The sequence below is a fragment of the Magnolia sinica genome, chromosome 19 (assembly GCF_029962835.1).
Source record: "Magnolia sinica isolate HGM2019 chromosome 19, MsV1, whole genome shotgun sequence".
NCBI classification, from domain to species: Eukaryota; Viridiplantae; Streptophyta; class Magnoliopsida; order Magnoliales; family Magnoliaceae; genus Magnolia; species Magnolia sinica.
Genome location: NC_080591.1, coordinates 17,308,330 through 17,334,484, shown reverse-complemented (window position 1 = coordinate 17,334,484; position 26,155 = coordinate 17,308,330). Strand labels below are relative to the sequence as shown.

The 26,155-nt window shown below is 43.0% G+C and overlaps 1 protein-coding gene and 1 long non-coding RNA gene across 3 annotated transcripts; both read left to right on the top strand.

Moving 5' to 3' along the window:
- Positions 1–2,669: 2,669 nt before the first annotated feature.
- On the top strand, positions 2,670–3,918 carry LOC131234535 (uncharacterized). Its single transcript, XM_058231476.1, has 4 exons — positions 2,670–2,849; positions 2,996–3,243; positions 3,328–3,540; positions 3,591–3,918. The coding sequence occupies exons 1-4, from the start codon at positions 2,670–2,672 to the stop codon at positions 3,916–3,918; spliced, it is 969 nt and encodes a 322-aa protein (XP_058087459.1).
- A 15,690-nt stretch (positions 3,919–19,608) lies between these two features.
- Positions 19,609–25,427, top strand: LOC131235461 (uncharacterized). Of its 2 annotated transcripts, none has more exons than XR_009166144.1 (4): positions 19,609–19,851; positions 20,702–20,813; positions 21,797–23,959; positions 25,222–25,427. It is a non-coding gene; the product is annotated as an uncharacterized LOC131235461 (long non-coding RNA). The 2 variants fall into 2 exon arrangements; XR_009166145.1 differs by having other exon boundaries at positions 20,702–20,820; positions 22,888–23,959.
- The last annotated feature ends 728 nt before the right edge of the window (positions 25,428–26,155 follow it).

The following is a 26,155-nucleotide window of genomic DNA, read 5'->3' as shown; positions in this document are numbered from 1 at the left end:
TTTTGGTTTTACAATTACACTTTTCGGGTGCTATGGATGAAACAATCGCTGAGGCATCTCGACCACCAAAAGTTCGATAAAACTCCTCATCGATTTTCAAACCATGGACTTCACCTTTTGATGGCCATAGCCCGAATCTCAATTCCGATTGGACGATCGCAACCGTTCCATACACCCAGATCCATAGCTCAACTGGCCGACTGAGTAGAGAAACCTCGTTTTAACACTTGAGGTCTTGGTATCGATCCTCAGCGGGGGTGGCTAACATGGAGTGTGTACTAACATGCTAACCCCCAAAAAAAAAAAAAAAAAAGAGTCATAGTAGCCTGAGATTATATTGTATTAGTAATTTGATTGGTCGTGCCCATGAAAATTAAAGATCATCTCATTATGATTTCTTTTATAGATATTATGAAGAGAGTTGGAGGTTTCTCAAAGACTTTGTTATCTTATGACATTTAAAATGGTTCTATACGGTCGACCTCATGGGAAGGTCGAGCAGTGTGGGCCCACAGTGATGCTTGTCTAACATTACCCCATCAGAAAGACGCAGTATTCTATGATGGGCCTTTGTCTTAAAAATCAAGTTAATTCACGACTTGGTTGGGCCACAGCACATATAACAAATGAGAGGGGTTACCTTCCATTAAAACATTCCTAATTAGTTGTTGGGCTCACCTAGATGTGGTTCACAAATCCAGCCCATCCATTATGTGTGTCCCACTTTTATGAGGGGTCAGATCAAATTTCAGACATATCCAAATTTCAGGTGAGCTCCACCAAGTGCTTTTATATGTTTTAGGCATGTCTTCTTATGATTTTAGATGGTATGGCCCACCTGAGTTTTTTATACGGCTCATTTTTGGGATATCCCATAATATAAAAGGGACCCATGAAATGCATGGTGTTGATGTTTGCAAAAAACCATGGTGGACCCCACACAACTCGACCTCATGGGAATTGACCGCATAGAATCATTTCCCTATTTATAATGACAAGTGTTCATGATTGACGAAAAGTAGGGATTCGATTATCATATTTAAGTACTTTGTTTAATACTAATCTAGGGATCTTAGGATATGATTCTCTTGGATGTCTCATTGCTATTCAGAACCGTTGATATAATAAGGACGCTTTGTCTTGAAAAGGGATTTTTTTTTATAGGACTAAGGGCCGGACCTTTAGTGTGCAATGCAAGTATGCGTGGTATCCTAAATGCTAAAGGGGCTTCAACATTCCATCATTCTTTCGTGACACACTTTGTTGGATCATTGTTTATGTATAGTAAGTATAACCTTGCTCTATATTCTTATGCTTCTTTAATAAGTTTATAAAATGCTATTTTGCAAATGTCATCATCTCACTCATCATGCCTCTATGTGGATATGGTTTGTAAATAGTTTAGATGTTGCACTTAGTTTGTTTTTTGAGGAGTGTGGGATATATTTCATGGTTTCTGTTATAGGAAGATTTGAGCCCCTTATAGTTCTGAGGATCAGCATCTTCTTAGTCCAATCAGACGCGAGAATATTCGAAATGACGAATACTGCCAAAGAAAGCGACGTCTGAACCAAACCCTGGGTCGGGTATGGTAAGCTTCAACCAATGAGCGATGACCTAAACCAAGGCCCTATCCTCGTCCTCGTCTTCATCTTCATTCGAAGAAGGATGTCTGGGCCGAGGGCTCGTCCTCAGCCTCATCTTCCTCTGAAGAAGGATGTTCGAGCCGAGGGCTCGTCTTCATCCTCATCTTTCTATAAATGTCCCGAACGAAGGTCAGGGCGAAATGTGAGTGCATTATGCACTAAACTTGGAACCTACCATAAGCGGACATAATCGGTTACTTCGCCCGCAGATGCGCATGCACAATACACGATCCTTGGATCGTGTACAATATCTCCACGATCCGAAAACCCTCCTGATTGAGCGAATCGTGCCGAGATTAATGGACCCTGACCATCCGACAATCAGGTATAAATACGATGAGACCCCACCGCTATAGGTACACAATATCTTACACTCTCCCTTGGCTCCTCAACTTAGACCCAGATTCCCTTGACTTAACTTAGGCATCGGAGGGTCCCCCGGCTTAGCCAGGGTCTCCTTTGCTTGTTAATGTACAGGCTCGAGACGTTCAAGTGGGTCAGACCTTGAGAGTTAAAGTGGAGAGCCGTCCAGATTTTGTCCTCAACATTTTTGGCACCGTCTGTAGGAATCTGATACAAAATGTCAGGTTCCTATTCTCGAGCATAATGGCTAGAGGAAAGAAGAAAGTAGTAGTTGCAGAACCAGAATCAAATGAGCAGACTAGCTCCTCCTCACTACTTCATGCCGAATTAGCCCCGGGGCCTTCTCAGCGTTCTCGCAATCGGGCAAGTAAGTATCGAGCTGTGCAGAACGAAATACAGGCCCCGCATGATGAAGTAAACCGGATGAAGCAACAACAAGAGACACAACCACGCCCGACTCAAGAAAACCCTGTTCTCGAGTCAATCGGTCTTGTCATGAAAGCTCACTCCACGCCGAGGAGTATGAGGCCCAAGGTGCCTTAACACCCCTAGATACCGATTTCGAGTCAGAATCCTCCTCCGACCCAAATCCGAGTCTCGGCTCGGAGCACAGCCACTCGAGCTCCGACCAATGCTTCGGTCACTTCGGCCCTGACAACAATGGATCTCCGTCATCGGCTAGAACGGAGGAGGGGAAGGAGGACTCCAGAAATAGAAAACACCCAAGAAATCGTAGCGAAAAACAAGGACCCTTGGGAGAAACGGTTCGCAGAGCTCAACGACAAATTCCTAGCTTTAGAAAAGAAACAACAGCCGACGTCAGTTCCCACCGCTGTTCAGGCAATGATGGAAGAGACTGAGCCTCCCTTCACCTCGAAAATCATGAATGAGGTGATGCCTCAGAAGTTTCGGATACCTCCTTCATCCAATACTCTGGGTACAGAGACCCGTCCGAGCATGTGGAAGCCTATCGTTCATGGATGCAGATACAGACGGCGACGGATGTCATGATGTACCGAGGATTCTCAATCACGCTCACGGGCTCCGCTTGGAGTTGGCATCGGCAGCTCAAGCCAAATTCCATTAGTTCCTTCACAAAGTTGAGTTGGCTATTCCTTACCCAATTCATAAGTGGTAAGAGAAGTCGAAAGCCCAACACTCACCTATTTGCTATCAAGCAAGAGCTGAAGGAGTCATTGAAAGATTACATCGCTCGCTTTAATGAGAAAGCACTGTTAATAAAAGATTACGACGACAAGATGACACTCGCAGTCGTGCTCAGCAGCCTAAAAGAATGAAAATTCACCTTCTCCATTAGAAAGAACCCACCAAAGACGTTAGCAGAACTCTTTGTCAGAGCTCAGAAATACACTAACGCCGAAGAATTCTCCAATGCCCGCAAAAATGTTCAAGTGACAAAGTCGAATGGTAAAGGGAAGAGGCTTAGGAATGAGGAATCCCAGCTGTCCAACAAATGGCCTGATGACCGCGCCCCTCGCAATCGTCGCCCAAGTAGAAGGCTGGAGGAAAAGTTTCGCTCCTACACCCCCCTTAACACATCCATTGAGCAAATTCTATTAGACATCCGAGGAGAAAAGCTGCTGAATTGGCCCGTTTTGTGAGGGCCGACCCGGATCATCAAGACAAGCGTAAGTACTGCCGCTTTAACCGAGATCACGGCCATAACACGATTGACTATGTAGATCTCAAAGGTGAGATTAAGACCCTTATTCGAAAGGGACATCTACGCCGATACACCAAAGAAGGAAAAACTGCTCAAAAAGAAGCGCGGGAGCAGCAGAATAACCCCCCGGAAGAGCCAGCTGAAATCCACACCATTTTTGGGGGTTCATCCGATGAGGGAGATTCGAATAGGGCTCGGAAAGCCCACTCTCGGAAGCCTGATTAGGAACATTACGTCCACCTGACCAAGCAGCCTAGCAAGGAACTTCGGGTCAGCCCGTGTAGCCTGACATTCACCGAGGATGATGCCCGAGGAATCCAGCATCCACACGATGATGCTCTGGTGGTTACCATGACCATAGCTAATCATAAGGTGTACCGTATTCTGATCAACACCGGCAGCTCAGCCGACGTGGTTTACTCCGAGGCTTTCGAGAGAATGGGGATTCCACGATCACACCTCCGACCTATGAAGACCCCTCTATACGGCTTTGCCGGAGAAAGAGTGATCTCCGAGAGAGCCATCTCCCTCTCGATAACTATGGGAGAAGGGCAACATTAAGTCACCCTTATGGTAGACTTCCTTGTTATTAATGTACCATCTGTACACAATGTCATCCTGGGCAGACCCTCTCTCAATGCAATGAGGGCGGTCGTCTCCACCTATTACCTAATGATGAAGTTCCCAGCCGAGGGCGGAATAGGCTACCTCCGAGACGACCAACGCGAGGCTCAGAGATGTTACGCAATTGCAGTAAAAAAGGAATCCGTGAAGCAAACGCTTGCCATCAATGTTTTGGATCCTCGAGGACCCGCAGGGATCTCATCTGTAGAAGACCTGGAGAAAGTGCCCCTTGATGAGGCAGACCTGAACAAGACCGTCCAGCTTGGAACGTCACTAAGTTCCGAACAATAGTCCGAAATGCTAACTTTCCTACGACAACACAGGGACGTCTTTGCATGGTCACACGCGGACATGCCGGGGATCTCTCCTAATGTCTTAGTCCATATATTGAACGTGGACCTAGACCACAAACTGGTAAAGCAAAAGAGAAGACCATTCGTTGCTGAGCGGTATGAGGCCATTGCCGACGAGGTCTCCATCTTGTTCGACACTAGTTTCATAGAGGAGGTATATTACCCCGACTGAATTGTAAACGTGGTACTTGTTAAAAAAGCCAATGAAAAATTGCGGGTCTGTGTTGACTACTCGGATCTGAATAAGGCCTGCCCGAAGGATAGCTTCCCATTAGCTCAGATTGACCAGCTAGTGGATAGTACGGCAGGTCACGAATTACTCTCCTCCTGGATGCCTACTCGGGGTATAACCAGATCGCGATGTATCTCCCAGACAGGAAGAAGACTACCTTTATTACGAACAAGGGACTCTACTGTTACCGGGTCATGCCATTTGGCCCGAAAAATACTGGGGCCACATATCAAAGACTAGTAAATCAGATTTTCTTCAAACAGATCGGACGTACTATGGAAGTGTATGTCGACGACATGCTGTTGAAAAGTATTAAGGCATCCGATCACCTGACGGATCTTGGAGAAACGTTCACCGTCCTCCGAGAATACCAGATGAAGCTGAATCCCGTAAAGTGCGCTTTCGGGGTCGGCTTAGAAAAATTCCTCGAGTTTTAGGTCAGCCAGAGAGGCATTGAAGCGAATCTTGACAAAATTCAAACACTCCTTGACATGAGTTCGCCTCGAACTGTCAAAGAAATACAATGTCTCACGGGGCGAGTCACGGCACTCGGATGTTTCATATCCAGAGCAACAGATAAATGCCTCCCCTTATTCCAATAGTTAAAGAGTTATAAGAAGACAGAATGAACGTCAGAATGTAAACAAGCCTTCCAGCAATTGAAGCAGTATCTGGGCTCACCCCCTGCTGTCCAAGCTCGAAGAAGGCGAGCCCCTGTTCCCGTACCTTGCAGTCTCGGCCTCGGCTGTTAGCTCAGCCCTGATCAGAGAGGTCGAAGGCAAGCAACACCTTCTATACTAGTGAGCAAGGCTATAGTACCTGCAGAGATAAGATATCTGCCCCTGGAGAAGCTAGTGCTCAGCCTCGTTGTTTCAGATCGGAGGTTACGTCCGTACTTCCAAGCCCATTTGGTTGTTGTGTTGACCGACTCCCCTCTCAAACAAGTTCTCCAGAGGCCTGAAGTTTCAGGTCTGCTAACCAGGTGGGCCATCAAACTCGGAGAGTTCGACATTCAGTTTCGTCCGAAGACAGCAATTAAGGGCCAAGCTGTAGCCGACTTCATTACCAAATTCACCACTCCGAGTACAGGAGAGGTCAGCGCCGAAAGCGAGACTATTCCACCCAATCCTCCATCCAACCCAAGGACTGTATTGGAAACCGGATGGATCCTCTATGTAGATGGATCATCCAATGCTAAGCGAGCCGGAGCCGGAGGTGGAATCGTCCTGATCGCATCTGATTCCACGTCCATCTAATATGCGATCCGACTCGGCTTCAAAGCCTCAAATAATGAGGCAGAGTATGAGGCTTTACTGGCTGGACTCAGATTGGCAGCGAGTCTGGGTGTCCAGACTCTCCAGGTCCGATGTGACTCCCAGCTGGTAGTAAGTCATATCTCCATCAAGTACAAAGCTACGAAGATGAGAATAATCGCTTATCTAGACGAGGCAAGAAAGTTAATTGAAAGATTCTGGAACTATATGATCCACCAAATCCCCAAAGTAAAAAATTCGTGGGCCGACGCCTTGGCAAAACTGGCTTCAGCCTCAGAAGGGAGGATCCTGCGGATCGTTCCTGTCGAATTCATAGAACATTCGAGCATCGACCAGGCAGAAAAGAAAGCAGTCAATCCAGTACAAGCTACTTCGAGCTAGATGGACCCAATTTTCAACTATCTCACATCTGGTGAGATCCCCTCGGATAAACTAGAAGCCAGGCGCCTGAGAGTCCGAGCCGCACGGTACGCCGTCCTCGACAGTATCCTATATAAGAAAGGGCATTCTCAACCCTACCTTAGATGCCTCTGACCCGACGAAGCGGATTATATTATTCGGGAGATTCACGAAGGAATCTGCGGAAACCATTCCGGCAGCCGAGCCCTGGCCCTAAAAATACTTCGGCAAGGATACTTTTGGTCGACCTTCAAGCAGGATTCGAAAGACTACATTCAAAAATGTGATAAATGCCAACGTTACTCAGCCATGCTGAGGCAGCTAGCAGAGGAAATTACTCCCATGAGCCGCCCGTGGCCATTCGCTCAATGGGGGATCGATATCATCAGCCCCTTGCCCACAGGGAAGGGGCAGGTCAAGTTTGCCATCGTTGCAATCGACTACTTCACCAAATGGGCTGAGGCTGAGCCGGTTGCGAAGATCACAGAACAGAAAGTGATTAACTTCGTCTGGAAAAACATCATATGTCGGTTTGGGATCCCGCACACCATCGTGTCAGACAATGGCCGCCAGTTTGATAATGACAAGTTCTGAGGCATGTGTCAAGAGCTCGGTATCACAATGCGTATTCCTCTCCTCGGCAACACCAGTCCAATGGACAGGTGGAGGCAGTTAATAAAGTTATCAAACACCACCTTAAAACAAAGTTGGAGAAAGTGTAACACCCCGTGCATTCCAGTACTTGGGTATTACCGTATAACCAAACTTAGCATAAATACAGGTCAGGCCTAAGTAAACACTTATGTTCATCCTAGTTAATTTAAATCTGACCGTTGAAAAACAGCCTGCACCTATATATTTAATGTACATAAAATATTATGGAAATAATATTATATTAACTAAGCATGATGGATGGTAATTTTATAATGTATAATTAAATTATAAATATCAACTTAGTATTAAATATTTTGTACAAAAATTATGAGATATTTTATAAGATGGTATATTATTTAATAAGGTGATTTTAAAAGAGATATTATACAATTTTCAATCCATACATATGTGTAATCTGATATTGTATATTGAGGATTATATATTAATAAATATGTGATTAGTAGCATGTTAATATTAGAAATTATATTTATATCTATGTATGAATTTTAATTATGTTAATTACATGTAAATCCATATTAATATTAGTATTAGTTAATAATGCAGGAGGAAAGCCTTAAATGGACCCTTAAACCCTTTTAACCATTGACGTTTAGTTTCGAGCCGATCCGACCATTAGATTAGCGGTAATCCACCAATGTAACCCAAATCAAGCCATGGGGCCCACTTGAGCCTTGGATCCGCCTGATTTTGGCCAAGAGGCCCTGAATAGGACCTTCTAAGATGAATGGGTGGATTGGATTTCTCAACATCATCACAATGGACCCCACCACTGATCCCGTGGGTGCACAGTGCGTGTGCACCGATAGTGCACTGGTCCTGGTAGCCCAGTCAAACCGGGCAGACCCGACCCTTCTATATGAAGAGAGAATCTCTCTCTCTCTCTCTCTGCGTTTTTGAGAGTAGCGGACGACGTCTGTTTGCAACGCACTGCGGCCCACCATATGGTCCCCACCTTGATGATCCAAACCGTCCATCTGATAGAAGACGCGCGTGAGACCAAAACACAAGTTTCACATCAGACTTTCATGCATTTATGGACACACAAACCTCGCTGCAAAACGGCCCTACAAAACCATTTTTTCGAAAATGGCAACTATCCTCCTTGCACGAGGGCAATCCGTGTGTTATCTCCCCTCTCCAATCCCAGCCCTTTAAGTCAGCATATCCCAACCATTTTTCTGGGAAAATCTCAGCCATCCATTTGCTTAGGGCGTTCCTTGCAAAACCAGGGATGGTTTTGGTTCCCACCCACTGTTTGGTAGCCAGTTTATACCAGGATAAATCTGGGATGCCCATTGACGATCCGACGGCCCTGAGAGCATCTAGGGCAGGATATAAGGTGAGTGGATCGTGTGGCAAACAGACCTTTCTCGCGTTCTTGCTACAAAACGAGAAAAACCGTCTGCCACCTTCTCCATGCGAACCCATCGAGAAAACCTTTGCAAAGCTTCGAAACTCTTCATCTACATGCCCCACCACACCCCCAAGAATCCTCCCATGTTGACAGATTAGAGGAGGGAGCCTCCATTTGAGATCCGTCATTAATGGCGACACCTTCTTCCTCGCCGATCCACCGCACCCAGTAACTTTAACCGAGTCGAGTCCGTCCAGACTGGCGTCCTCAATGGGACATTTCTGACTGGAAAAGAAAGAGAGAAAGAAAACATAAGAAGAAAGAAAGAAAAGGAATGTGGTAGAGAGAGAGAGGTGCGACTGTTGCACCCCGCTGGGTTAGACCGATCTGTCCAAACTCAAACGCTATGCTGGGTGCTTCCAACAGCAGGAGGAGATAGGGAGTAGAGAAAGAAAGAGAAAAACGATGGCTGCACTGTGCGGCAGCAGCTCAACCGAGCTCGACTTTGGGCCGAGTCAGACCGAGTCATGGTTACGACCTGAACTGAGTCCTTGACTAGCAAAACCAAGTCCATCTGGACTCAGCTTGATGGGAGTCTAGTTCAAGCCTTACTAGGCATTTCCAGCATATGGAAGGAGAGAGGGAGAGAAATAGGAAGAAGAGAAAAAAAAAAAGGAGAAGGAAGAAAAGAGAAGAAAGAGAAGAAAGAGAAGAAGAAGAGAGTGGGGGCGCTGCACACGCTATCAAACCCAAACTGAGCTGGGCCTGAAATGGTCTAGTTCATCCTAGGGAAGAAAGAAAAGAAAGAAAACAAAGGAAGAACGAAAGGAGAAGAAGAAAGAAAAAGGGAAAAGACTTGAGCTGAGTTAACTCGACCTATCCGAGTCGACTCAACCGAGTCGACTAGGTGCGTCCTTCTACCTCTCATTGAAATTCCAGTTTGTAGTGTAGTTGGTTAATAGATTTCCTAATCTCAACTAAGATATAAGTCAACCTTCCCTCCTAAAGTAAATCAATTGATGTAGTACTATAATAGGTGTCGCCTTAATAACAGATTATAGTATTTATTATTATCATAATGATTATTATCACCATGTTAGCTAACATTAATTATAACATTAAGGTTAATAATCTTTTTTCTAATCATTAAATTAACATTGTAATTTATTGTACGCCAACTACAATGTAGATCCTAGAACCTAAGTCTAAGGCTAAACTCTAGGACGAAAACCTAGCTCTACATCAACACACTGTTTGCGCTAATGCTAGTCATTATAAGCAAGTTACCATTAACGATGTTAGTGTAGTATCCATCACCTAAGAATATTATCATTAAAAATAAATTACACTGTTACATTGTAATACTTAGTATTACCATGGTCACAAATATTAGTCATGTCATTAACGTTAAAACTGTAACTAACCATATTATTACATTGTGTTTAAGCTACACCTACACCCTAGTTCGACTCCTAGAGCTAAAACCCTAGGATGAAGCCCTAATTCTATATTAAAACCCTAAAAGAAATCCAAACCCTAGGTAGTGATTAGAACTTGGACCTAATTATACAAGTTCATGATTTGTGGTAGGATACGATTCTAAGGGTGCAATTACTTAACGATACTAGAACGCGATTCAAAGTATAAGGTGATAATTCTTCCCCTTGAGATTTCCATCTTCTCATTAGCTTAAGTTATAGTTTTTATAAAAAATTATAATTAGTATCTCTCTCTTATAATCACATGTGTTAGCTGGTGAAAATTGAATTGCTATATTACCTGCTTAATGTTCATCCTGTATATTTGTTCATGCTTTTGGATTATTTGTGTATTACTTATGGACTTTAAACTGATACATTAGTGGGAAACCCTCACCTAGAAATGTACACCCATACTTGGGATGTAACCCGACTGGTTGTGATTAAAATGGACCTTCGACTTAGTGGTTATTGAGTGGTGGTCTAAATGGATCATTAATGTGGGCCTACCATCCAGGGTTGTTGTGTCCAATAGTTTTCAAGGTTGGTCTTTTATTGCATGGTTTTGATACTCGCCCTATGAGGCCTATTTTGATAATTGTTCTATGTGGCTTCTTTGATATCGCCCTATGTATCTTTGTTATGGTATTTTTCCTATATGGGTTCGATGTTTTATACCATGCAACTATGCGATGGTAAGTCCCATATACTGTAATATGATTAGCCACTAGTCGACGGGTTTCCATTAAACATCCTAAGATGGTAGCATCATGAGCCGAGGATGGTGGTAATGGGACAATATGCCCGAGCTGTCGGCCTACGCTAGGCCATGTGCTCCCCGTAGTGACCTTTGAGCCTATCTAAATTGGCTGGTTGTAAATGGACTAATAATGACTTGGCTAATCATGCATGTATGGCATATTACGATGGCTTGGATCATTATGCCCATATGATTACGCCGCGTGTTGTGCTAATGCCAGCTGATCGATTCATGATGATGACTTGGATCACTCATGCTCATATGATTACGGGTGTTGTGCTGATGACCAGTCACATCCTTGGGTGACGACCCCATTGCCTGTCTGAATGTTTTTCTTGGGGCACCGACCGTCCGGATGATTTACCCGGGTTGATAATTGCATTCATGCATCCATGCACCTAATAAGACTGCATTTACTCTGTTTTGGTTGTCTGGATGTTTTATACTATTTCTTACCTAATGCGGCGGTGTGTAATCTTGAGAAAAATTCACACTGAGTTGGCCACTCATCCATCAAATATATAACAGTACAGGTAGTACAGGTGGCTTTAGTGATATATATGTTCAGACTTGATGAGGAGCAGGGTACGATTGCCAGGGATGCATGGTTGTATTTACCTGGAGAAGCTGCGTGATCTTGTGGCTTATATTTATATGCTTTCTGCTATTCTTCATGTATTAAATTCTTATAAATCTTGTACTTATTAAATTCAGAGATATTGGTTTGTATAAGTCATTATGGGCAGCTTCTTGTAAATTTGAATGATAATGAATTTTTCCTTTATGTCGATTTGTCCACACTACGCTCATTTGCTTACTCTGATGATAGTTAAAAAAATATACACTCAAATTTGACCATCCTTTAAAGCTAACACTCGGGTTTTGGGGACATGGGTCATATACTCTGGTCTTGAAAAGTCGGGGTGTTACAGAAAGCTAAAGGCAATTGGGCCGAGGAGCTCCCATTCATCCTCTGGGCCTACAGGACCACAGCTCAGTCCTCAACTGGGGAAACCCCATCTCACTCTCCTACGGCTCGGAAGCAATGGTATCAGTTGAAATTGGCCTCCCTACTGCTTGGGTAAAAAATTACCAAGAGAACCAAAACTCCAAGCAGATTGCAGCTAACCTGGATCTGCTTGAAGAAGTCACAGACATCTCAAGGCTCCGAGTCGCCGCTCGACATCAGCAAGTGACGCGATTCTACAATTCTAAAGTCAAGGTCAGGCAGTTTCGCCCAGGGGACTTAGTCCTTTGCCGGGTCTTCCAGAACACCGCTGAGCCGGGGGCAGGGGTGCTCGGGCCTAACTGGGAAGGGCTGTACCGTGTGGTTCGATTGAATATCGGGCTCCTATCACTTAGAAGACCTCTAGGGCCGCCAACTCCCCCATCCCTGGAATGCCGAGCACTTAAAGGTCTTACTACCCATAATGAAATAGCCTTTAAGGCTCTCAATAAGTGTACGCCTCCGAACGACTAACTTTTAAGGCTCCCAATGAAATTCACTGTTTCCTCTCTACATAATCAGATTATTTACTAAGGAAAAATTGCCTCTCATATGAAGAGGCGGATTGAACGAGCTGATCCCTTAAAGAAGGGGTTAGAGCGTAATCCCATGAAAACTCGACAAGGCATCCCCTCTTAAGTCAGGGGAAAAACCAAAAGATGACCCACTCCCCAACAGAGGAGTCGGCTCATCGCCCAACTAACGGATGAGCGGAGGTTTCTCACCAATCGTGGGACGAGTCGATCCCCTAGGGGTTCGGACTCAACAATGATCAGGCCATAAAGGCTTAGATGTTCTTTGAGATGGTATTGGAAGGGGCTGACCCGCCGAAGGGTCGGCTCGGCCATGCCCTGAAATAAACCGACTTGTTAACGAATTAGTTTTGCAATCAACAATCAGTAGTCAACATCCAAAAATTAACTACGGATTAATATGTATAAAAGTAAAAATCATCATCCACATGCCCTCTTGGAATGGTCAAAAAATAAAATCCATACACAAAAAAAGGTTTCAAGTCAACTACGGAAGAAATATTAAAGACTATATGGTCAGAGGAGCTTGGGAGTCGGGAGCTTGATTCAGGTGGACATCCTTAGTGGCACCTCTTCGGTGTCTTCGGATAACAAAGGTTCGAGGTTGAGGTCCGGATACAAATCCTGGACCGTCTTAATACAAGCATCGAAACCACAGTTGTAAAACTTTGTGGCTTCGGTGTCCCTTTCCTTTGAAGCCTTAAAGGCGTCTATCGCAGCGGTCACCACCCCAGCCAGGGAGGCCTCATCTTCAGCCCACTAAGCTTCCATTGCTTGGGAGACGGCTCGGCTCCGTTCTTCTACCGCCTCGGCTCTAGTCCGCTCTAGGACTTCGCCCAGTCGGGTAATCTCCTTGGCCAACGAATCCACATGAGCCCTAGCTCGTGTCAGCTCAGCCGCCACCTCACCGCATCGGGCCTCGAGATCATTCACGACCCCCTGCAACTGGAGCTCTTTAGCCTTCTTATCCTTAAGTTGTCGGCGCAGCTCGCCCTGCTCAAGTCGAAGAAAAGTAGCTTCATCCCGCAAGATCTCTGCTTCGGTCTTGAGGGTTTCCACCTTAGCGTCGATCTTCCGACGCTCCCGCACCCTTTCCCAAGCTAAGAGGAGTCTCGAAACGGACTGAATGAAAACAGGAAAATGAGAATGAATGCAAAAAATATATAGAAGTTGAGAAATAAACAAGCAGGAAATACCTTATAGAAGACAACAGCCAGGTCGTTTAGAAAAGAATCATTCGACTTGGTGAGAAGGTTGGCGATCTCCTCCTTTAGGACATGTTTGGATGCCTAGTGAGCTAGGCAGGACATGTGGTATCCTGGCTCGAACCTCCCTCTGCTCGTCCCTCTATGGGCCGAGCCTGCAACCTCCACGGCCCCAGTCCTGCTGCCAGCCGAGGCCTAAGCCTCGGCTACGAGATTATCTTCGGCCTCGGGAGGGATGATCATGGCGTCAGCCATCCGAACGGTCTCCTCTCGCTCAGATGATGAAGGGACAACTATGTAGGGGGCTGAAGGACGAGCCTCCTCGGTGGGGGGAACGACGGTGGGCGGAAGGGAAGGAGTTATGGTTATTGGGGAAGGAGCTATGGTTACTGGAGTCAGAATAATGGTTGCCGAGACCCGGGTCTCGGCGGGCACCACAGCTGGAGCTGCCACAACGAAAATTGAAGTTGCACCCGGAGGTGCAAAAATAGAAACTGGGCCAGAGGGGCCCTCCCCGTGGGGAGCGGTCCGCCTCCTCCGAATGGTGGTCTTCATCCGGGACTTGGCCCTCAACATTTCTTCTGCCGTCGGGGCGGCTTTCCTTTTCCGAGATCCAGATGTCTCGGCCATGCCTGCGCAGAGAATAACAACTCAACAACTAAATTAGTAAGTTTGATCTCTCTTAAGGAAACAGAAGAGGGCTTACTGAAAGATGTTAGGAGAGGTTGGGACTTGCAAAGCTCGGATTAATGAAGGTTGGTGGCTGTGATCAAGTCCGACCAGGAGCGAAGCTCTCCCGATCGCGTCCTAGCCTTAGCAAAGCGGTTCTTCTAGTCTGAGTTGAGGAGTAGCGTGCCCTTAGAAAAATCTACAAGGTTAAAGAGAGCTTCAGTCCGATTGGAGTAAAAAAAAGAGGAAAAAGTAAAGGGGAGAAAATACTTAAAGTCCGACCTGGTTTTGAAAATTGGGTGGGGACCCGAGTTGTCAGAGTTCCAAGCTCCTTCGCTGGCACCTCTCATTCGCCTGCAGCCCAGAACCACTTGTTCTTCCAGTCCTTGTTGGAAGACGAAAGATTCATCACCAGCCCCGACCCTTTGCTACCTTAGGTAGCAAAGTAGTACCATGGTTCTTGGCTGTCATGTTTGACGAGGTACATGCTTATCAACTCCTCTGGTGTCAGCTCCGAATTCCCAACTTGGCACCAGATGATGAAGGAAGAAATTTACACCCTCCAGGTGTTAAAGGTGAATTGCCTGGGAGCTAGTCCGAGGTAGGATGTTATGACTCAGACGAAGGGATGTAAAGGGAGACGGAGCCCACATTGTAGCGTATAAAGAAAAATGGCTACTTCTCCCTCAGCAGGCACGCTAGTGATGTCGAGGGGCTCTTGGGCCCTTATCTGAACGGAGTTTGGGATCTGAAACTTTGAACGGATCTACCCCATTTGAGACTCCGATAGCACAGAGCCTCCTAGGACTACCTTCAAGGCCCGTCTACTCACAGGCATCTCGGCAACCTCAGTGGTTGTGGTCCGAGGGGCTTGAGCTGCTTTCTTCTTGTCGGCCCGATGAGTCCGGGCCCCCTCCTGTCTTCGAGGCGGGGGGAATAGGTGTACAGCCTCAAAGGGGCCTTCAGAGGTCCCTCTCTTGTTATCAGAACTCCCCGGCTCGGAGTCATCATCATAATCCTGAACGGTCTCCAGATCGGACGACATTTTGAAGAGAAGAAAAAGGAACGCTAAAAGAGACTCACCGGAAAATCGCCGGGAATCGCTTTTGTCAGAAATGCTTGGTTGGTCAGAATCGCTTATCAGAAACTTCAAATCAATCAGAATCACCCTCACCGGAAATCGCCTCCTTTGGTATGCACTCAAATTTAAAATACAAGTGGGGAGAATGGTTCCGAAGGGAGTTTACATAGGCCATATTGAATCTTTGCATTAAAGGAGAATAATGATAGCTGCAGCCGAATCGTCGCGAGCCGACTCCAGAACACACGTGGTCATTCGCTACTGGCTCGGTCCCTGTCAGATGGTACGTTTCTTACATCGAACAACGCGCTACGGTATGCCAAACGGCGCCCGAGCAGGGGAAGCATCACCTGGACGCTTCCCCGGGCACACGTGGCAACTTATCATAGGCTCAGCTATTATTCAGAATCATAGCCATCGTCGCGTGTCCGCTAAAGAACAACCCACAAGCGCGAAATCCTGAGGGGGCAGCGCTTCGAATGCTGGGACCATAATAATATCGGCATGCATGGAAGGTTCAGTAGATGAGACGGTTGATCTTTTATGTGATTACTCTCCGAGTCCGTAGTCAACCTCGAAGAGTAAGGGACTTCTGTTATGGAAAGATCTGAGCCCCTTATAGTTCCGAGGGTCCAATCAGACGCGAGAATATTCGAAATGACGAACACTGCTAAAGAGAGCGACATCCGAGCCGAACCCTGGGTCGGGTATGGTAAGCTTCAACCAATGAGCGATGACCTAAACCAAGGCCCCATCCTCATCCTCGTCCTCATCTTCATTCGAAGAGGGATGTCCTAGCCGAGGGCTCATCCTCGGATGTCCGAGCCGAGGGCTCGTCCTCAGCCTCATCTTCCTTTGAAGAAGGATGTTCGAGCCGAGGGCTCGTCCTCATCCTCATCTTTCTATAAATGTCCCGAACGGAGGTCAGGGCGAAATGTGAGTGCATTATGCACCAAACTTGGAAACTATCATAAGCGGACGTGACCAGTTACTTCACCCGCAGATGCGCATGACACAATACACGATCCTTGGATCGCGTACAATATCACCACTATCCGAAAATCCTCCTAATTGAGCGAATCGTGCCGAGATTAACAGACCCAGACCATCCGACAATCAGGTATAAATACGATGAGACCCCGCCGCTATAGGTACGCAATATCTTACACTCTCCCTTGGCTCTTCAACTTAGACCCAGATTCCCTTGACCTGACTTAGGCATCGGAGGGTCCTCCGGCTTAGCCAGGGTCTCCTTTGCTTGTTAGTGTGCAGGCTTGAGACGTTGAAGCAGGTCGGACCTCGAGAGTTAAAGTGGAGAGCCGTCCAGATTTTGTCCTCAACAGTTTCTATTGTTGTTGTGGCTGTGATTGTCCTCACTGAGGGTGAATGATGTGACTTGAATAAAGGTGATAAGGTTTTTAACTTTGGAGGGGCCGGGCATTTTCGTTCCGGGTAGTCTAATACTCGATGAGGCAGGTTGTACCTTATTTTTGGCCATTTCTAAAATAGTCAAATAGAAAATGACATATGTTGTCTCAAAAATGGAATATAACACAAGGAAAGATATTTAAAAATATTTGGAGCAATTTTTACAGAAGCACAATTGGCATTGAACTTGATGGTATACGTCATTTAATGAAGAGGCATGACCGAGAAGCTTAAAGGACAGAAAGTGCTCGAGAGAAAAAGAATAATGAAAATATTATAAAGAGGTGGAGGCGGAAGAATCTAAAAGACTGACGTGACAACAATTCAACTGCCTTAACTGTTGAAGAATAGAAATAGATGTAGAGTACATACATAACGGAAAAACTTATAAATAGAAAAAGAAATCAGTAGAACAAATTATCCCATATCAACCAAACAAACCAATCAGTGTATCTTATTTATTTATTTATTTTTTTAATCATAGCTCTAGTTGTATCTTAAGAGTAGCAATAATCTTTAGCAATAATCTTTTGATGTGATCTGAGTCTGCACTCATAGGCTGGACTATTTTTGTTTAAGTAGAAACGGTTCTTTATTTAGGAAGGCTCCTTGCAGTCCTGTCCCACAGTCAATTGTGAGTATTCTTTTTTCTATGCAATTGTTTCTAATTACCTGGTATACCAAAAACACTTTCATACGGAAGGCAAAGTGTAACCCATCTTCAGAGGAAGAACCCCATCCTCTGATAATCGTCTGATCATTCTCATAACAATCTTGTACGAGTGGCTAAATAGGTGACCAATCTTCTCAGGTCTCGGTCATATACGATCGCATTCGACGTATCTGCCTATCTTGGCAATTGGGGTCAAAGTTGTTCGGTTTGAATCAAGCCACACAATCGGTTTTGGCACACCTACACACCACACGTGACTAAAAACAAAATAAGAAAACAATTTTTGGCACGCCTCATGAGTCTAAAAATTGCTAAGTTGTCATAAATATTTACCGTACACTGGTATAATATGAATCGAAGAGGTCATAATACTTCTGGTAGTACTGAACTACCTGCACAAGAAGAGGAAATGTAGGTGCAGCCAGTGCCTGAGATATTACCAAACCCGACACCCAATCATTCAAATCAGAACATGGCATCTCTATCTGGATTGATCCTCTTGAGATAATGTCGAACGATCTATACAACAAGCAAGTGAGGATTTAACATATTGTAGAACAGTCATGAGTTCAGGCCGAGTGATTTTGAATTTAGGTTGAAACTTTTAACAGGTGGATGACCAGTCAAATCGAGAGCTTGAATTGGATGATGGCTGTTTTTGCCGAAAGAGCATCTGTTGTGCCTCAATAATTTTGGCTCAACCAACTGTTGATGCTAGTTCAGTCAGAAAGTTGGTATCAGCACTGCCAGTACCAAAATCACCACTAGTACCTATATTACAACACCCGTCCTCCTCTGGTACAGGAACTGCAGAATATTCCTCAACCTGCTGAGGTTAGACAACTTAAATGGGAGAATATGAATTTTATTTCGAGGTCACGAACCATAGAATACGTATGGTGCAACCTTTTCCTAGGAATATTCCTCATAATGTGGAACAGTACCCTATAGGTCATGACCCACATCTAATGACAAAGCCTTGCCATGTGAACCATTACAAAAAATTTCAAGTGGTCTAGGAGGTGGCAGGTCAAATTATGACCGAACTACCACTCCTATTGATTATAAACAAGGTCCTGAATGGATCGACCAACAATATCCATTGTCGAGAAATTATTGACATAATTTTACACTATTCACAAGTGACACTTGTCAATCGACCATAAAACACGTGTTTGATTATCACAAATTACAATTGTTTGGTCATTCCTTAACAACAATAACTTTTACTTGATGCTTTAGTTTGTTGCAAATTCTGTTTAGAATTGATAAGAAATGAAAGAAAAGTTTCACGCCTAGTTCTTTTATAGAGATTGAAATTTCTATGGTTGACCTTGCATGTTTTCAATAGTTGTCAGGAGAATCGTTCGAAAACTATATTACTCAGTTTAAAATAACCAAAACTAATACAAAGTAGTCACAATTGATATTGGATTTGTACAATTGGTTCGAGATAGTTTGGAATTCAAACTCTGTAAAAAAGTTTATTAGAATGTTGTTTGCTGATATTTATGATTTAACTAGAAAAGTATCTCGGTACGAAATTCTTCTTTAAGAAGAAACATGTGAGAAGAATTCATCGGCCAGGACATACTGAAGTAGTAACGAAACAACCATTTGTCTATTCAGTGTTGGTTAAAACAGAAGTGATCGCGCCGATAACTCAAAAGGCTCAAAGGACATACATTTGATATTACCCATGCCAATGAAATCTTTGATATAATGTTGGCTAGGAAGTTTATTAAAATTTTCGCTAATCATAAGATACTGACGGTCGGAGAATTGAAAAAGATCGAATATTGCAAATGACATAGAATTTAGTCTCATTCTATTAACAAGTGTGTTGTTTTTAAGAACATTATCCAGGACAATATTAATAGGGGATTGTTAAAATTTTCTTAAAAGAAAAAAGAGGTAATGTTGATTAACACTAATCCATTTCCATCAAACATGAAGGTTAATATGGTCACGGTCAATCCTTAAAAGTTGATTCGACTGCATCAAAAAATTCACCTTGGGTCGACCAACAACCAGGATGTAGGATGACAACCTAAAAGAGAATTCAAGATGCCATGACGAGCGAATAGATGCTTTCTTTAATTTAAACGAATTTATAAATTAAAATTTGAATGGAAGACAAGTGATTATGATGCGAGAAAAGGTATGCAACAACTCACCTTATTAAGTCAGGCTCAAAACTAACTTGACTCAGCCTGACGCAGCATGGCTTAGTGCCGACTGGGTGTAATTCAATGTAAGTTCGCTCCTACACAGCTATTCTCTCGAACTCGCTAGATCCACGGCCTCCCTGGCAAGGTTCCTAGGATTGCCGAACCGGAATTGACCCCAAACTAGACCTGACTCGATCTTGGGCTATGCAGGTTGATTCGCTGACTTGATTCAGCGGAAACAATGTGATTCCTCACTTCTTTTTTCTCTCGATTTCTCCCACGTTTGATTGTTGTTTGATGTGCCATTCAATTCTTACATTGAAGGTGAGTTTTAAAACATTTAGAAGGCTTCTGGAATCCATGTTGCATAAGAGAAGCGTCGGTTTAAGCTCCGTAACTTACAAAGGCTTCTTACGTTAGGTCACGGCTAGTTTTCATCTAGTTTTCTATCTCTGAACACGAGGTATGATCTTGTTTAAAACTGGTAATCTCACGCCTATCAAGTGGGCCACTTCATGGTTAATTTGGATTTTAGATCGAGGGATGTAAAAGCCTCTATAGTGGTGGCGCTAGATTCGAGAAGATGACGGTCTTTATTGGTGTTTTTCTACACAGGGTATATTCCGGCATTCCATCACTTTTAGATGACGGTCTTTATTGGTGTTTTTCTACACAGGGTATAATTTGCATTTTTCATTCGCAGATCACATATTAGACCTAGGGTTTCTAATTCTCTCTCTCAGAGATTCAGTGAAAGCTAAAAATCCCCAACTGAAGAAAAAAAGAAATGGGTCAGATCCAATACTCTGAGAAATACATTGATGATACCTATGAATACATGTCCGTACACTGCACATGCCTCTTTCATTAACCTTTCTTTTTCCAAAATCTTGATAAGTCTCAATAATTTTTAATTAATTCTGTCTTTATTTATTTATTTATTTATAGGCATGTCGTTCTTCCGCTGTAGGTTGTGAAACTGCTGTCGAAGAATCGGCTCCTCTCTGAGGTAAATTTCGAAGCAATTAGGGTTTCAAACTTTCAATATGCACCTTTTCTTTCTTTCCTTGAGCTGTGGTTGGGTGTCCAACAGAGCTATGGTTGGGTCCACTATGCAATCCATCGGCCTGAGCCCCACATAATGCTTTTCAGGACGCCCCTCAATTACCAGCAGCATTAGGAGAATAATCAACAAATGGTCATTGGTAAATGGTAAGTAATGATGTGTTTTCTGTGTATAAATGTTGTTGATGGGTTGGCAGCAGTACTGTGAACTTGGACTGGTCTTTCTGTTGACTGTAGCTTTTCATGGTTGGTGTTGTTTTGGCATTTAAATGTGGTTGTGATGATTCTAGTGAATAGGATTTGTGGAGATTTAGGCATTTTCTTTGTATCATGAGAACCGTTATGTTAACTGTAGAAAGCAAATATCAGCCCAATGGGAAGCTCAGATGGTCCACACCAATTGGAACAGTTTAAGATTGCTACTAAAACCTGAGTCCATGCGGTGTGGATCACCTAAGTTTTGATCAGGCTGGTCTTTTGTGTCTTCTATTCGTCAGGCTGGTCTTTTGTGTCTTCTATTCGTCTTGGTGAGTTACACCTAATGAATTGGTATGACGAAAGATACCATGCTGGCCTCACACACAAACCTATAGTTGGCATCCCATCCCCATGGTTTCATATGGCGTGGCTCACTTGAGATGTGGATTTGGCTGAATTTCTGTCCTGAGGGCCTAAAATTGAGAAGAGCACCTAATGGACAGTGGATTTTTGCATATATGACATGATGGGTGGGTGTTATTTGAGTTGAGAGAAATTCAGTGACAATCACAAGCTGGTTGAGGAGTTAAATGATAGTCAGGCAGTTTATTTCGTTGATCCACATGCACAAAGAAATTATCCATGTGGCTGAGGCCAACAAAACTGTGGAACCCACTGTTGCTTGTTCCCAACCCAAAAATCAGATTGTTTGAACGATCGTAACCTCAGATTAGTGGACACTTGTTTGTTGAAATAAGACCATTGGATAGTTTTCATGTGGTGTTGTCCACCTGAGAATAGGAATGGATGGATGAAGGATTCTATTTGCATCTGGTGCTCTAGGATCCAGCTGGAAGATATGCTGATTCTGCTGGCCTGCATCAACAGCGTCAGGTACTCTGGCATTGTTTAATCTTGCTTACAGGCTGTCTTTTATCGAGGATCATACGGCATGTCTTTAGATAAATGAACAGTTTTGCATATGCTCTATCTAGCATGGGTGCAGATTCTTCCCTCTGTTACATGCCATACATTACAAGACTACTTACTATATTAATGGTTATGATTAACTGTACATTTTTATTGATGGATGTAGCTGTTGTTTTTGGCTTGATTTACCCTGGTCTATCTTGGCTCTTGATTTAGTTCTCGTGCTGAACTTTGAAATATGGGAGTGAGCTATATAGCTCAAGGTTACTGATGTTTAGCTTTCTTCAAGCACCAATGATGTTTTTCCTTTTTTCTGAAAAAATAAATAAATCTAGAGAGTGAGTTTTAGTTTTAACTTGTGCATCTGCCTTTTTTTTAAATGAACCATTTATTCCACTATGCATATAAAAGAAAAGATCCCTCAGTTCTGTATTTGATTGTGGTGGAAAAAATGAACTACAGAATGGTCTGGATAATCCAAGTACCAATTTCCTTTCCACAGTGCAAGTGGCAAAACTCAGTAGATTTTTATTTGTTGCAACTCATGTAGCACTAAATCAATTGGTTTAAATTGAATCTTGTGTCCGTAAGATTCAGAAACAGAAAACTAAGAGTAGTTGAATTCTGAGTTGCAAGGTGCATCTTGCTGAAGAACCTGTTAAGGTGACTTGGTTATGGATATGAAATCATGGCTATAATTAGGAAAATAATCCCTGCAAGATCCAAGGCGCACTTCTTGCTTAATCTTTTCCCTAAATAGCCTAATTCTAATTTCTACATTATAATGGTTTGCCAGTTAGGTATAATCAGGATTTTCATGTTGATTTTTTTTTTTCACGAATGCTTACTTCAGTTTTCACTTCATTGACATTTCTCTGTTTTCCCCATTTGGTTTAGCCTCGTGCTATTCCATATCCTGGAGTGTTTTTTTATTTTTTTATTTTTTTTATTTTTTATTTTTTAATTTTTAGTTTGGGATTTTCTAAGTCAGAAATTCAGAATATGAATATTTCTCAGCCTTATTATTAGCTTTTCTTTTTCTCCTTTTTCTTTATTGTCACCCTCCCTGATATGATGGATATACAGGTCAATGATGGAGGGTATTTGGGTTAGTTGGCATCCACATAACCTATCTGGACCATCCATTAGGTGGAGTCTGAAACTAATTGCATTGAAGATCAGTGTACGAGATTGAAAGTTTGAATCCCTCTAGTCTCATACCATGCTTGCCACCCATTTTACATCTCTAGTTGGATCAATGCTTAGCTACTTAATGAGAGTCTGATACAAAAGACACTTTGGACCATGTTTTGTGGCCCAAGGAATGTGGATATGCAGCTGTTATCACGGAAGTTCTGTCAGCTCCCTTGTCACAGTACACGTGGCAAATGGTGGCGATCAGGGTTGTTGATTTGGTGGCCACCATGTAAATGGGCCATAAGCCCTAATACAAGTCATAATTTTCTAGTTGAATGTGGATTGTTTCTTTTGCATCCCAATATAGGATAACTACCACAGACCAATCCCCTTTCCTGTTGGGATATGGTCTTACCCATGTAATGGCCCATCAGATCAACATTCCCAATCATCACATGTAGCTACATAGAACTTCTATGACGAGCTGCATGTTATCATTCCTGATTTCTTGTGGCTTATATATATATATATATATATATTACTAACTGGTAATCTTGCTTCCTAGGAGGAGGAAACCAAGTAAAAAGATGCCAAGGCAAGCACCTAGTGTTTCCTCATCTGCATGTTGGATTGGTGCACAAAACTGACTGTTGAGTGCTGACTGTATTTGTTCATTTGCAGGAACCCGATTTACTCCTTCTGGATGAGCCTACCAATCACCTTGATCTAGATACAATTGAGTGGCTTGAGGGTTACGTTAACAAGCAGGATGTTCCTATGGTCAGAATATCTAATGAAAGAGCTTTCCTTGATCAGCTGTGTACAAAAATTGTGGAAACAGATATGGGAGTATCAAGGACATGATGGGAATTATTCTGAATATATATTAGCAAAAGCGGCATGGATAGAAGCTCAAAATGCAGCATGGGAGAAGCAGCAGAACCAAATTGAGTAGACGAAAGACATAATAAACAGGTTAGGTGCTGTAGCCGATGCTGGCCGTGCGTCCAGTGCAGAAAAGGTGTGTTAGATCTGCTTCTCCCCATGTACCATCCTTCCATGATAGTTTAGGAACTAGAACTGTTATGGATTATTCTTTTCACCTTTAGGCTGCATTTGGCTAAGGCCACAAGAAATGAAATTTGTGATTTTTGTATTTCTACTTTCTGTTGAATTCCAGAAGTCATGAAACAAGCTCTAAGAGCTCTTTCTTTGCAATACAACACAGAGCCCCAATTTGGGAAGAATTTTATAAGAGATGAAATTCCAAAATCAAAACTACTTTTTCGTGGTAAATTACAAGATCCTCAGCAAGTTAAATGAGGCGTTCATCAAAACAAGCTTGGAAGAATAAAAAAATTCTGGAAGTGAACTGCGGAAGGAGATTTTTCATTCAAGTCCTTCTTTCCAAGTTATTTGCTCTATGGGGGTTCCCATCCTTGTGGGGGTCATATCATTCCCACTGGGCTTCAAGTATTCAATTGGGTGGCAAATAACCAATTAAATCCTTGCTTTCAGGAACGCAAAAAGACAGATTTCTCCCGTTTTGGTGCTTTCTGATGATGAGATGGACCCATATTTTCCTCCATTGCAAGATGGCTAGGGCCATCGAGGATTTGGTTGTTTGGGATGAGTTGGAACCCTAATGCATCACTCAGGAAGCTGATTGACTTGTGCTTAGTTTGCCCAATCCAACTAGGGGGAACATACCAAGATTCACTTGTGAGGGAGTGATGAAAAAGGTCACTCACTATTGATCACTCTTCACTCTTTGCTCCTTTTGTAATGCATTTCTGTTTTTGGATAAAATTTTTCCCATACAGAAAAGGAAATCCAAATCACAAATTATTTTTCTCTACTCTTATTCTCTACTCTTAATGCAGCTTAAGTTTCAACATCTTTGTTTTATTTCATATACTAAGATCTAGACGCCTGTCTTTTTTTCTCTTGTACGACGACATTGAACAATAATATTTTCCAACCACCAGTGAAGGCCCCATTAGGCCTTCCTAACATTTTTCAACATCTATAGTAACTTAAAAAGTTATCACTTAGGCCAGCATATACCTGTTGGATGAGATGATTTTCATTAAATTTACCTTTGTGTCAAAGTATCCATCTTTTATAATTCATATTTTTATGTCATGGTTGGTTGTTCTGTTTGCATCTTTAATTATTTTGAGGTTTTGACCTATTCAATACAATTCTTGGTGTAACTTGCAAGCATTTCATAGCTTTAAACAAACCATTTTAACAGTCTCTAGGAAACTTTTGTTATGACAGAAGCTGGAAAAACTTCAAGACAAGGACCAAGTTGAAAAGCCATTTCAACGGAAACAAATAAGGTCAGGTTTCCTGCGCATGGAACAATTGGAAGATATGTAGTAATGATTAAGAATCTAGAATTTGGATATGATGACAAGGTGTGTAATTTTGTTATGTGATACAAATTTATTTAATTACTATGGCATTTCATTTTATGATTGGGGCCTTTTGTGTTCAATCATCATCTTACTTGCACATCCATGCACCAAGTGCTTTTTGATAAAGCAAACCTTACGATTGGGAGGGGAGAAAATTTCCGTCATTGGCCCAAATGGATGTGGGAAGAGTACTTTGCTTAAATTGATTACGGATCTTAAGACACCAAGAGGAGGTAAATTTTGATTGGAGAGCTGTAACACCTGGTTTTTGGAACCCGAGTATATGACTCGTTCACCAAAAACCTGAGTGTTAGCATATAAGATTCAGTGTAAATTTGAACCGCTTATCATTAATCAGAGTTAACAGCAACGTAGCTAGAGTAAACCATGCATTGAATAAAAACATTTTGATCATCACAAAATTCCAAATGTAGCATCCATACACGACTTATGCATCCCTCAAATAGCAAAGTTCATTAATTTAAAAACAAAAATCTATCATCTAATGGTGGAGCTCAATATGGGCCACAGAGACCCCATCTAGCTCCTCAGCTACCTGACCTGCTTTAGCAACCCAGTGACTAGTATCGCCTCGCTCTACACCTGCATCAACTGATATGGTCTGATAGCGTCAATGACTATTGCAGTGAGGAATATCTTCTAAGATTACGCACTCATCATTCATAATCCAATGTAAATTTCAATATATGAGAAGAGATATATTAAACAGCGCAATTTAAAATCATAATCTTATATTCAGAAATAAGCTAGTTAACATAATCTCAACACTAAGG

Coding starts and splice junctions, on each gene's coding strand:
- LOC131234535 (XM_058231476.1), top strand. CDS start 2,670: ATGGATCTCCGTCATCGGCTAGAACGGAGGAGGGGAAGGAGGACTCCA. Junction 3,244..3,327: donor CGCTTTAATGAGAAAGCACT/GTTAATAAAAGA, acceptor CTTCTCCATTAG/AAAGAACCCACCAAAGACGT. Junction 3,541..3,590: donor AGTAGAAGGCTGGAGGAAAA/GTTTCGCTCCTA, acceptor AAATTCTATTAG/ACATCCGAGGAGAAAAGCTG.